This window comes from Crinia signifera, chromosome 8, assembly GCF_055691185.1.
Source record: "Crinia signifera chromosome 8, ASM5569118v1, whole genome shotgun sequence".
NCBI lineage: Eukaryota > Metazoa > Chordata > Amphibia > Anura > Myobatrachidae > Crinia > Crinia signifera.
The window spans coordinates 116,542,451-116,556,272 of record NC_139224.1 but is presented as its reverse complement, the minus strand read 5'-3'; the positions used below and the strand labels follow the sequence as shown (position 1 = coordinate 116,556,272).

The window sequence follows — 13,822 nt, the reverse complement described above, 5'->3', positions numbered from 1 at the left end:
TGACAGTCACACAAACCAGACTGATTTCTGCTTCTTAGCTGAAACTATGATAATATAAGTAGTATGTTTAAATAATGACATTTATTTTTTAATAAATGGGGGACTGTAGCTATGAGCCTAGAATGATTTTAGTATTGTACATATAGAAGATACCATCTACAAATGTTCAACCTGTGGGGTTTAAAAGGACAATACTGAATACAGAACTGGAGGCCCTATTAAACCCCGCAGCCAGAACCAATGAAAAAAGTATCTACATTAGATTAATTGAATAATATGTAAAAATATAAAGGTTATCTCATCCAATGCACTTATATACAATGAACTACTTCTGCTCCCTTTACAGCACTGTGGTCATTTTTTAGGCCTCTTTAAAAGTTTATAATATAAAGTGTCTTTTAAATATGTCCAAGTTAAATCTGTGCACTGAAGTATTTATTATGGGTCATTGGGCCAATCCAATTTAGGTCGACATGCATTGGGTAGACCGGGCCTTAGTTCGACACCTGAAATAGGTCTACATGGTTGGAAGGTCAACAAAACCATTAGGTAGAATGGCAAGGTCGACATGAGTTTTTCACTTTCTTTGTCCTGAATGTCGACAGTCACCTTGTCAATGTGTACCGCTGCACTCGCCATGCTTGGGGGAGGGTGCCTCGCTGTGCTCGGTACACTATTCTATTCTCCCTCAATGCTCTAGTGGATGGTAGGGAATGAAATACCGCCTGTCGGCTTGAAAAAAAAAAAATTAAAACTTATGTCGACCTAAATTTGTGTCAACATGTCAACCTATTTCTGGTGTTGACCTAAGGCCTGTCGCCCTTCAGTGTTCGACCTAAGGCCTGTCTACCTTAACAGGGTCGATGTAATGACCATATCCCATTAAGATATGTAGGAAAAACCTATATTTTGGAATAGTAACAGAAGATAAAGATAAAAAGAAAATAAAGCTGCAAAGTGAGAGAATGACATACCTAGAACATAGTCCACAAACTACAGCAGAAGAAGAAAAAACAAAAACAGGCAGTTATAAATAGGTGATGTTTGTAAAAGCTGTAGGTTTCAACAGGGTGGGAAAGGTTTAGCTTGGGCTGCTGGGTTAACGCCTTCACAAATAAGTTGTGGCCTTTCTGGCAATACACGCCATGTGTCAATTGGGTTTCCCACCCTGGTAGAGAAATGTGAATTTAGAAGCACAGTGGAGAGAAACAGAGCTTAGGAAAGAAAAGGCAGCAGAGAGAGAGACAGAAGAGAGAATACAGAGCTATAGAAGTGTTTATTGAGCATGCTACAGAGGTAAGCAGAATACACAAGGTGAAATCAAGAACAACCATCAAACCTCCCGACTTTGTTAGAAAATTAAATTTTAATTGTGCCGCAATCAAACTGGACTGAAATTTTACATTTCTAAAAGATGTAAAAACTGAACTGATAGAAAATATACATGACCATTTCCCTACATAAACAGAATCTATGGATTTTAGACAAATACATTATTTTTTGTATTATTTAAAAAAAAATAATGTACTGGTCTTAAACAAAATCTCAAGCCAACTGCTTATGCTCTATATCAGCAGCTTTCTCGACTACAACTAGTAGATTCGCAGCCATGTCTGGAAGTCAGGTCTGTTTCTAAATACAAAATATTTTTGAAGATTTTTTTTTTTTTTATTACAACAGAATATTACAATGCAAGGAAAATTAAGACTAAAGGCACATTAACTTTGGTCCCACCTGGTTGTCAGTTTTAAAAAAAAACTGCCACTATTCCTCTTTTCGTCAAAGGCTCTCCCTGACATTGTAAAATACATGCACAAGTTTCTGAAATTGCTTGACCAGTCTGCACATGCTCAGAAATCCACAACCATAATCCAAGTAGAATTACAAACAGGAGATGGCAATATATAGTTAAATGCACGTCAGTCATGTCAACTTCAAAAACTACAGAAAATATTCAGCCACAAACAAGACATTACTTTAGTGCCAACATTTAAATGATACGTTTCACGAGAGTATGTACAAAAAGGTTAAGATTCTAACACGTATTCTATAATGTGGCCAAGACATCTAAGGGATCTCCTTCCTTACCTTCTAGAAAAAAAACATACAACAATTCTGCAATTTGGTACTAACACAGAGATCAAAAAATAGATCATGTCTAATTTACAAGGCAAATGCTGACATAAAAATTTTTCTTTCAAATAAAAGAATATTCTGAATGAGGAAAAAAAAAATCCAAAAGAAGACAAAATATAATCTGCTCCCACGTACAGAAAAATGGCCAAAACTATGACTCAAGTTTTGAGCAGGAGGAACCAAAGCTTAACCTTTTTACACATCTCCTGGTGCAAAATTTAGCTACTCACATGTAACAATGTGCCCATGTTTATTCACCTGTGTTGTAAAACAGTAACACTTAGGGGAAAAACAACTTTTTTTTTTTTTTTTTAAGGCACATGTCCACAACTTTAAACCAAAAAAATTAAATAAAAAGTTAAATGAAGACTTTTAAAAAAATGGCTTTTCAAGCCATATTGGAAATTATGCAGCTAAATGTTAACTGCACTTTAAATCAACTGACGTAATGAACCAAGAAATGATAGAGTGAATAACAAATCAGATTCTGGTCCCTACTTTTCTGAACAGTCTATCGGTGACAATTCACTTAACAATGCAATAAATCCAGACGCTCTGCTTTTTTTTTTTTCTTTTTTCTTCTTTTTTTAAATTGTCGACTTGGAGAAAGAAACTCTCAGATGGTGATTGTCACCTATGTTGTAGTTGTGAAGGTCAATCAATGCCTGAATAGCTTCTTCTACAGTAGACATTTGAAGGAGGGCCATTTTATGGTCTCTAAAAAGAGAGGGAGAAAAACAAACACCGTAGCAACAATTAAAACAATTTGCTCTTTACAGGGCTCCTGCAAATTTTCAATAGCCTAACTGATGCAAAGGGAGCTATTCATTTTTAAATTCTAAAGCTGGGTACACATTAGACTAGGGGTGGGCAATAAGTTGCCCATGAGCTGTTGAAGAACGACACATCCCAGCATGCCTTGCATCAGCTTCAGCATAGCCAAATAGCAAAACATAGGCAAGGCATGCTGGGATGCGTAGTTCACCAACAGCTGGAGGGCCGATTATTGCCCACCCCTGCACTGTACGATCTTTGGTCAACGTCGTTGACTGCCACAGAAATAAACCTCCAGTGTGTACAGTCAATATTATTAATGATGCACGTGGCCATGGGTCGTTAGCCCCTGCCATATTAGGGGTGAGGGGAGAAGACGACCAATATAGTTAACTACATAGACTGACACAGGAGTCGTCAAGCGTGTACCCAGCATTAGGTTTGAGAAGCAATATTAAGATTTTTTTGCTGCCCGATCACGCAGATAAGTGTTAAATTGGAGTGTAAACCAGCTGAAAACATGACCCAAATGCTGGGCGTGAGGTGAAAAATGCAGTTTGGCTGTTTTTTCACACATTTCTACTCACCAGCACAAGGGGCTGAAAGCGCATCGTGCCCATATAAACACTTGGACTTCAGGCAAATAAAACTGTTTTTTTTTTTTTCTCTCACACAATGGTAAATGCTTCCTTTTTATTTATCCTTTAAAGTCAAACTATTGCATAACTGAAAAAAACTTACTGAAAGAATTTGAAAGCTTTGACAGTTCCTCCTGTGTTGGTAAACAACGTTCGCAAGTCATCTTCTGTTATTGTTTGCCTAAAAAACAAAAATGTTAAAGAAAAAATATATCTATGTATTGGCGGCACTCTCAGTATAGATAAACAACAAGACAAAGTGTTCCTTATGTTTCAATTCATTTTGAATTTTCCTTAGAAGTACTTCTGAGGAAATTTCAAAATGAATTGAAACGTTAAGGAACACTTTGTCTTGTTGTTTATCTATACTGAGAGTGCCGCCAATACATCTACATATTCTAATACCTTAAGCGGAGGGCACCCGGGACTTTTAACCATTGAAGAGTGGTGTGCCGACTCTATATCTATCTATACCTCTCTATCTATATCTAAATAAATTAAATTAGAATTTTCGGTACTTGTTTCCTAGAACGGCCACAATCGTGAGTAATCGTGGCTCTTAATTAAGGGACACGATCCTCACGATGTGGCCGATTTTTTTCAATTTTTTCCCTTTGAATGACAGAAATCGGGTCAATCGGTCGGTCGCGACCAATTAAAATCGGCCGCGATGCGACCGACCGATTCACCCGATTTTTCCATAGACTTCAATGTTAAAAAATCTTTTAACATTGAAATCGGGAGGATCGCGTCGGTCTTGTGCCATTATAATGGCACAAGATTAGATGGACTTGATTAAGTCCATCTCACATAGGGAAAAATGATAAAAAAGGTGAAATGGGCCAATATGACCCATTTCACATTTTTTATGTGCCCGCCATGACCCCACGATAGACGTCAACCCGAAGCGTGGCGAGCGCAGCGAGCCCGCGAGGGGCGGCGGTACGCGTCCTCCGACCTTTTCATTCCCCTACTATCCACGTCGGCGTGGAGTTGAGAATATATAGTGTGGCGAGCGCAGCGAGCCCGAAGCGTGGCGAGCGCAGCGAGCCCCGCGAGGGGACGCGTATACCTGTGAAGTTATACGCGTGCGCTCGCCACGCTTCGGGCTCGGTGGCTCGCTGCGCTCGCCACACTATATATTCTCAACTCCACGCCGACGTGGATAGTAGGGGAATGAAAAGGTCGGAGGACGCGCACCGCCGCCCCTCGCGGGCTCGCTGCGCTCGCCACGCTTTGGGTTGACGTCTATCGTGGGGTCTAGCCCACTTAGTAACATTTGGGGGGGCAATTGAAAAAAATCGGGTGAAAAAAAAAAAAAAATCGGGTGAAAAATCGGTCGGTCGGATCGGTCGCTCCGATTTTTTATCTTCCGACCACAACGATCTAAATCGTTGTGGCCGTGCTAGGAAACAAGTACCGAATTTTCTGGTGTACAAATACAGAATTATAGAAAAAAAAATTATATTGAGAAACATTCTAATATAGGAGTTTTATTCAGTGCGGCAGAATGCTACAATGGAAATGTGCTTTACTCACGGAATGTTGGACAAGTGAAGAGTTGCAGACGGTGGGAATATATTCTGAAAGTTTTTAGAGCCAGGCTTCTTGAAACGATGGAGAGGGGAGTTGCCAAAATCTTTGGTTAACCCTTGATCGTCAAGACCTTCCCGAGGTAGCTGTACGGTTTGATGTTTGGACAGTGTAACCCTGATAATCTTTCCATACATCTTCTGTCCATTAAGGTGGCTCATAGCTATACACAAATTAGATATAAATTAGATATAAATTAAATTAGATATAAAGCAGAAATGGTACTTGTGTAGTATCACGGCTCCCACGATGGGCATCGTATATGAAAAAATCGCATCGCATGGCATCGAATGACATCGCATGCGATGCAATGCTATTTTTCACAGAAATCATTGACATGTGTTAAAATCATGTTAAATGCACCCCAAAGGGCATTTGTTACTGTACCACCCCCACTATGAACGGCAACCCGAAGCGTGGCGAGCGCAGCGAGGGGCCGCAGTACGCGTCCTACGACCTTTTCATACCCCCACTATCCACGTCGGCGTGGATTTGAGAATAGAAAGTGTGGCGAGCGCAGCGAGCCACCGAGCCCAAAGCGTGGCGAGCCCCGCGAGGGGACGCGGATACCTTCAAAGGTATCCGCGTCCCCTCGCGGGCTTCACAGGTATCCACGTCCCCTCGCCACGCTTCGGGCGGCTCGCCACACTTTCTATTCTTAACTCCACGCCGACGTGGATAGTGGGGGTATGAAAAGGTCGTAGGACGCGTACCGCCGCCCCTCGCTCGCCATGCTTCGGGTTGGCGTTGATAGTGGGGGTGGTACAGTGTGAAAAAAAAAACATTTGGGGTGCATTTAACATGTTTGCTACTAATTTTAATGCATTTGGATGCATTTGTGATGCGATGGCATGCGATTTTTACAACAAATTCATAAAAACCCCGGAAAAATCGCATCGCATCACATGCCACTACATATGGCATGCGATGGGAGCCGTGATAGTATACAAGTACCACAGAAATAAAAAAATAAAAACACAAATTGCTATGTTTTTGGGAGTTGCTATTAATCCACTGTAATTGTTGTATACTAGCTAATTAAAATGACGAAATTAACTAAAGCCGCTATTGACATCTCTAGTCTTTCAATCAGCAATCCAAGGTATCAGAAAAATCAGTTGAATTGTGTTACAGATTATTTGCATAACTAGCTGAGAGATCATAGGAGTCATCAGGCAGCTCTGCCCCCACCCCAGTGCTCTGCCTCTACTGTCCCACCCAGCACAAGCTACCACCGCCACCAGCGGGCTGCAATCCTAGCTCCCTCATCTACATACACACATCAATATGGCTGGCAGCAAGGGTGCAGTGGGGGTTTATATCCGACGGCCACCCTCTGCCTCTCACCCACTGCATCCCTGACATCCCCAAGCCTTCAGAGTAAGTATAAAGCTTTTAACATTTACATTAATATATTAAAGAAAAAAAATACATGCAGTGCAGGAACTCCTAAAGGAACTGGTCTCTGTAATTGTATGAGAAATCAGTAGTCACTACACCTCTGTTTTGTGCCTCCGCAATGCTGCCATGAAAGTGCAGTCTGCTGATACACATGTGGCGGTCATTCTGCGGTAACTTGCTCGGGTCCTGTAATTATTATTATTGACCATTGAGGTCCCAGAGCAGAATAGTTGGCAATTCCCTGATCTAAAGACTATGGCACTAGGCATTGCAATTGTGTGTAGTAGGTCTCAGCAGCCACCACGGTGGAGGAATGCCACCCTCCAAAGTACAATGTTAAAGGAAAAGAACCATGTGGCGCTTAAACGTACAGGAACCAATGATAATAAATTTAAACATATTAAAACAAACAAAACTATTAAATAAAAAATACAAAATACAAGGTAAAAAAAAAATAAAAAAAATAAAAAATCATATAAAACAGACCTAGATTTTAAATTAACATACATATAAGACTGGTTAGAGCACCCTGGGGTAATTAATTAAAATATGCTAGATGCATCTATTATTTATTTATTAACAGTTTCTTATATAGTGCACACATATTCTGCAGCGCTTTACAGAGATATTTGAACATTCACATGGAGCTTACTGGGGAGGAACTACCACATGTACATGCACACACAGACATTCTAGGGTTAACTTGTTGGGAGCTAATTAGCCTACCAGTATATTTTTTGGGGATTGGGGGAGGAAACCGGAGTACCCAGAGGAAACCCACGCAAGTACGGAGAGCATATACAAACTTTGCAGTTAGCACCATGGTGGGAATTGAACACATGACCTCAGTGCTGAGAAGCAGTAATGCTAACCATTACACCATCTGTACTGCATCTAGCATATTATAATTAATTACCCCCGGGTGGTTTACTAACCAGTCTTATATGCATGTTCTTCCTTGTATTTTTTTTATTTCATATTTTTATGTTTTAATAAGTTTTCATTTAATATCATTGGTTCCTGTACATTTAAGCACCACATGGTTCTTTTCCTATAGAATTAAATTATTGTGTCTATTAAATTTAAGTGCAGAAGCAATGCCATGCTACATCAATGTGACCAATAAAAGCAATCCTACTTTGAAGGTGCTTTCATTCTTTTAAACGGTTCAAATCTAATTTAGGTTATACAAGACTACATATTTTTTTTACATTTAAGTCCTTGACTCATTTTTAGACAATAAATAGGGATCAAACACAAATAGGGAGATTGGAAGAAATTTTTTGTACACAAGTGTGACTCTTTAGTGCCATGCACGTTTGCACTAGAGATGTGAAGGTCCAGATGTATCTGGATCTCAAAACGGGATCTTATTGGCTATATGCTGTCACATGTTTTTTGCTCCAAAACAGGTGACAGCTGGATAATCAATAAGATCCTGTTTTGAGAGCTGGGTAAATCTGAACCTGCACATCTCTAGTTTGTACGGAACTGTGTTACAATGTGTTAAAATGGTTCTCTTGCAAAACTAAACTGTTATGACAGTTGTGTTTTAAGTCCTTTATACATGAAGACATTTCTTACCCAGTTGTGACTGGTTGCCATCAGCCATTTGTATAAGAGCACTGTCTTTCTTATTGTATAAAATCTTCACGCGCTGCACATCTCCATAAACACCTTATAGTAAGATTCACAGAAAAATAATGCAAAAGAGTTTAAAGAGTAATTAAGGTTATTTTATGAACTGTAGTAGATATGAAAAGATCAAATGAAACAACCAGACACAAAAAGTACCATTCATCCAATCCTAACATTTACAAGACTGAAAAGCAGATCAAGATCTTGAACAGTGAATTTGGATAAGAAAATATTTATTTGATATACCCTCAAAGCTATGTGAATGACAAAATAAAATAAAAACTGTAAAAAAAAAAAAAAAAAGTCCATGCAAAATATTTACATGCAAAAAAAAAAAAAAAAAAAGTGACTATTGTGAGTTATAAAGAAGATAACAATGATAAAGTAAAAAGAAGGGAAAATAACAAAAGCAAAGGATAAAATAATTACTCAAATTTACGCCAAAGTGCTATCTACAAATAATAATAAAAAATTAAGGTGAAATTAAAATGAAATTAATAATAAAAGTATAGTGCTAACAATAACATACCGAAGAGGGTAAACAGACTTTGGGGCGAAACCATCTTTAGAAGGAGAGAAGAGCAAGCAGCGTAAGACAAGAAGAGAGAAGAGTCGAGGAAGAGCGGAGATGAACAGATCATCCATAACGAAGGGTGGTTCCCGTAGAATGGTGAAGGTGGTCATGGATCATGGTTCAAGGCAGTTAATTAGGGCAAGTTGGTCCGAGGAACACATTGTTCAAGCCAAGAAGCATGAACACAGGGATTGAGGGAGGGTGAAGACAGACAGAAAATGGGGAAAGGTTGTACAGCAGTATTTGGAAAACATCAGTAACAGAAAGAACACAACACAAAAGGGAGGGTAAAGGATGTAAAAGGGAAGAGAGGGTTGGGAGATGATGTAGAACAAAAAAATAAAAAAAAAAGTGGGGAGAAAATAAAATAAAAGGTCAGTACAAAGGATATGCAGGAATTTGGTCAGAAAAAAAATGGCTGGCTTATGCACTGTACAAGAAAAACTAAAATGTAGTCATCCAAGACAAAAATGGGAAATCACATTCATATCAAAGTACATAATACTAATTTGGTTTAACACAGGGAGGCATGCAGTAGAAACAATGTTTTACATTTCACTGCATAAAGCATAGCTGGCTTTGAAATGCATAGGAAGTCTGGTGTAGAAGGCTGGCTGATCATTTAAACATGCACAATGAGATAAGTCTTAAAGTACATTTGACCAAATGCTTACCATAGGGGACACAGAAATGAATAGCAATTTCTAGAATAGAGATAGTCAACTTGGGCAGGAGTGCATAAAGTTGCCTACCTTCACTCTAAAAAATAGCAATATACATGAAACAAAACAAAAAAACTGCCACCAAGAAATCTGGGGTTATCAAACTTCCCACATTTCATACCAGTATACACAGCATCCAAACAGAAATGAAGGAAGAGAGCAAAAATGGCAATATTGGGAGAGGAAAGACAGGTTTCAGAAAAAGGAGAGAAAGATACAGCATTAGAGAAGATCAGAGAATATGCCCAGGTTACTGCAAAGAATAAAGAGATTACTAAAACAGGAAGAGAGCTTCATCAAAATCTTTGGAAGAACCTTGAAAGAAAAACGCATTAGAGTAGTTGATACAAATTGGAGATTTGTATAAAATAAAATTAAAAAAATAAATAAAAATGGTGCATGTAATGAAGAATCAAATGATAGCACGTGGAACAGCATAAAAACCAAAAAACACAAAGACATTCAGAAAACAATGTGTATAGAGTGGGATTTAATGCAATGAATTTAATACCTTGGTGCAATGTCTGAACTACTCCTGGAAAAATGTTCCTGTTTTGTCAGAAGAGAGCATGCACTAGCCACAACCTAATGCCATGGTACTCCATTCACTCCAGATATCAGGGTACAGTTATTTTATTGTAATCACTGGTGTAGAAGAAACCAGTGTCTACATTCTATAGTTTGCATTTGCTCTCCGCACATTCAGCTTTTACCACATGAGCAGTTATACATGATTTGTATCGAACCAAGTAAAAAAAAAAAAAAAAAAAAAAAAGGGGTTAAGCACAAAAAAGGTATTATGAATATAAAAAGAAGGTTCGTGGGGAAGAAGTAACCCTAAAATGTGTTTATGAATAATAGAACTACTGCATATGAATTTGTATCACTGACCTCTTCATTCAGGTTGCTTACAAGGAGAACAGTGTTGCCACCCGATGCGACGCCATGCATCCCAACACGTCCCGCAGCGGCTGCGGCAGCAGCCGCTGCTGCATTCGGTATTCCTAGAGGACTCAATGCACCTGGAACTGCTGCAATAAACAAAAAATAAACTCATTAAGAATTTTTTTTTATTTTTTCTTCACCATTAACAAGATCACATGAAAAAAGAAATAGCATTGGTATTTTAACACACAGCACAAATTAGGAGTAAGAGAACTGAGAACCCCTTAGTGTCCTAGTTGGAAACCTGGAAGCAAGTCATAGGGGTATATTCAATGCTAAATCAGGCAAGCTATGACAACAGTTCCCCTATTGCTCGCCGTCATAGCTTGCCCTCAGTATTCAACTGACCCCTGCACTCGTCATTTCCACCTAGTGGTTTCTAAAAAAAAGAAAAAAAGAGAAAGGTGGAAACAGCATGTGCGGCAATCAAAACGGTGAGGCTGGTGACTATATGCAGCTGTTCGGGGAACTCCTTGCCATCCTGTGATGACGAGGATTCCCCTGGAACTTAGAATAGGGTGAGCGGCTGATGAGGGCGTTAAACGACGAAGATGGCATGTTTTTGGCGATCCTCGCTGAAAACAAGCCATCATCCTCGCCATAAAAACCCCCTTGCCGGCCTCATTTAATACACCCCAGTAAATGCCCTGAAATACCCAACACCACTCGTGACACACCATTTCTGTACTTGAGAACACCAAAATAAAGTATTAAAAGATGCTAGAGTTGACAGATCTCCATTTTAAATTATGTAGTCCAGCGGAAAAAAACTGCGTCCCGAACATGTGGTTCTTTTAGATTTGGATTAGTTGCTGCAGATGGCATGATGGGACACTTATATGGCACATTGAGTGTCTTATTACAGCTAGCAAAATCAAGTTTACATGCAGCCCACATTTCAATAAAATTATATAATATCATAACTATTCTTTCAAAATACGGCTGACCTTACATGCCCTCCAGTAGCCCCCCTTTTTATTTCTCTTCAAGGTTTTATATAATCTCATAACTGGATGGCTATATGTATTTTGCACTGCAAAGTGTTTATATGACAATAACACCAGTAGTCTGCACATTCTAAAAGACAAGCAGGTGAGAACATTGGTACATTTTTAACGAAGGTCTGCTTTGAACAATGGGAGAATGTGCTTGGGCACTGAACTACAGACTAATATACTTTAAACATACATTAGGCTTTACATATTAATGTATCAAAAAAAATAAAGGTCATCTACACTGAATAAGTTATATCTGGATTGTTTACAAGGTTACAAACTAGACAGCCATCCCTTGCAAACCTTTTCCAGTCCTATAGCTTAACTGAAACTTCAATAGCTTTTACGGAAATTAGTTCTAAATGCCACATGCTTTATTGTAACAAATACTGAACTACGTTAATCATGTATGGCAATTTTTATTTATGTAAAGATCACAAGTTGAAGAACCACGGTTTAAAACTTTGCTGTCACAATATATCAGATGTGAGTATTTCCAGATGCACAGGGCAGTCTGCATAAATTCTATTATTTATATGAGCAGAACAACGATACCATATTAGGTATGGATGAGAACCACAGCTATACAAAACAGCATCTCCTTGAACAACAGACAGGGACAATGTAACTGAGATTATAAACATTAGCTTAGAGGAAGAATCCATATTAGGTGAGCATGCCGGGAATGATCTATATATATATAAAACATTCTTTATATCATAAACCAAATGTGCACTGATAGCCATACCTAGGAGTGAAGTCTCCTTCGCAAATGCTGCAGCAATAGCTGGATCTAATGCAGGCTGCCCATCTCCAGAAGGCAGGTCTGGCCGTGTATAGTCCCGACTTTTATCATTGTTGTACTTCACATTTAAGTTCACCAGTTTAGAAAAGTCAATCCGAAGGGTACAGCATGCATTATAGATATTTTGACCATCTAATGCCTGCAATGAAAATACCAGTTAAGAAATAAGAAATTCATTCAAAATACCAAAACCATTAGCAATGGCACCGGTGTGTAATATGCGCAACACTATTAGATTACTGCAAAATCATTTGCCATAATATTCCACTATATATACTTCACAATCCTGTGCAAGTATGAATCTTGAGCACATTACTCCCATGGAAAGATTGCTCCCCAGAATGGTTACGGACATTACCACGGAAGTAAATTACGCACCAGTTTAGCTTGCTGTGCATTAGTCGGGTCCCCGTACTGTAGCAGTGCTTGGAACTGATTGTTTTTTGTGAATGTGATTATCTTCAACACTGTTCCAAACTTTGAAAATATCTACAGGTCATAAAACAAAGCATAATTAAAATGATTGTTTCATACACAAAAACCGCCATGAAAATGCCCAGGATAGCTTGTTTTACAAACCTGGTGAAGGACATCAAGTGTGACAGGGTAGTACATGTTGTCGATAATTATTCTCAGCACTGGACTCTGAGCAGAAGTTACGGTTGTCTCACCTCCTGCGGCGCTACCCACAGTGGAATTTGTTGCCTGGACGGCAGATACAGCCTGAAGCACTGCTTGAGCCCGCTGAAATGGAAACAAAAGCATAGCCAAACTTAACTGGGGTGAGGAAGGAAAATGCTGCTTTTGATAATAGAATGAAAAAAAAGTACCTTGAAAAGACTATGGAAGAGGACTGGCAAAAACATCTCTCTTTCAAACTACCTCTAGATTGCAGTGGGCTAGCTACAGCCGTTGCACACACACACCTTCATATGCATGGAGCTCAACTATACAGATGTGTCCTCACAAGACAAGCCTCATCAAATAATGCTGGCCATACATCAGAAAGATCCATCTTAAGATCAATTGCGTTCATGATTGTGTCCAATTTCCCTTCAATTGCCCGGCAGTCCTTGGTGGTTTTTGGACACACAATCTGCATACAATCCATCTTACAATCAATTGAGATTGTATGATTGGGTACAATATCTTTCTGATGTATGGCCACCCTATTAATATGCAATCCTTCTGTGTCCAATTGAGTCTGTATATAAAGCACAACTGAACCTGGCATGGGAAAAAGCCATAGCCACAACATCGTAGCATTTCACCGACCGATTCAAAAACTCAGGCGTGCAAAGATATATTTTTTAAAAAGTGTCACCTATCAAATTCATGAGCACAGTTTTTAGTCAGACCTAGTCACCATGATACATTTTCAGCAAAAAAAAAAACACACTCAAAAAAAAGTCCCACAGAACGATGCAGCAAAGATGTATTTATACATTAATACAATTCAATGTTAATTTACCAATTCTAACCAATGTATCTGCTGATCTTTGGTTTTAGCTAATTTGATAGATGTGCTTTATTATAGTAAAATAAAATAGACATATACATTTTAATGTGGAAGCATTCGATCTGATCATTGGGTTTTTTAA

General features: G+C 38.8%; 1 protein-coding gene across 1 annotated transcript in view; it reads right to left on the bottom strand.

Moving 5' to 3' along the window:
- Positions 1-748: 748 nt before the first annotated feature.
- Positions 749-13,822, bottom strand: part of PTBP2 (polypyrimidine tract binding protein 2) — a 39,236-nt gene continuing 26,162 nt past the window's right edge. Inside the window, exons 6-14 of the mRNA XM_083157058.1 lie at positions 12,801-12,965; positions 12,600-12,710; positions 12,165-12,360; positions 10,368-10,507; positions 8,710-8,743; positions 8,127-8,219; positions 5,088-5,304; positions 3,652-3,729; positions 749-2,853 (exon numbers count right to left, since the gene is read on the bottom strand). Of these exons, the coding sequence (XP_083013184.1) occupies positions 2,724-2,853; positions 3,652-3,729; positions 5,088-5,304; positions 8,127-8,219; positions 8,710-8,743; positions 10,368-10,507; positions 12,165-12,360; positions 12,600-12,710; positions 12,801-12,965 (1,164 nt within the window). The 3' untranslated portion in view covers positions 749-2,723. The remainder of the gene's footprint in view (positions 2,854-3,651; positions 3,730-5,087; positions 5,305-8,126; positions 8,220-8,709; positions 8,744-10,367; positions 10,508-12,164; positions 12,361-12,599; positions 12,711-12,800; positions 12,966-13,822) is intronic.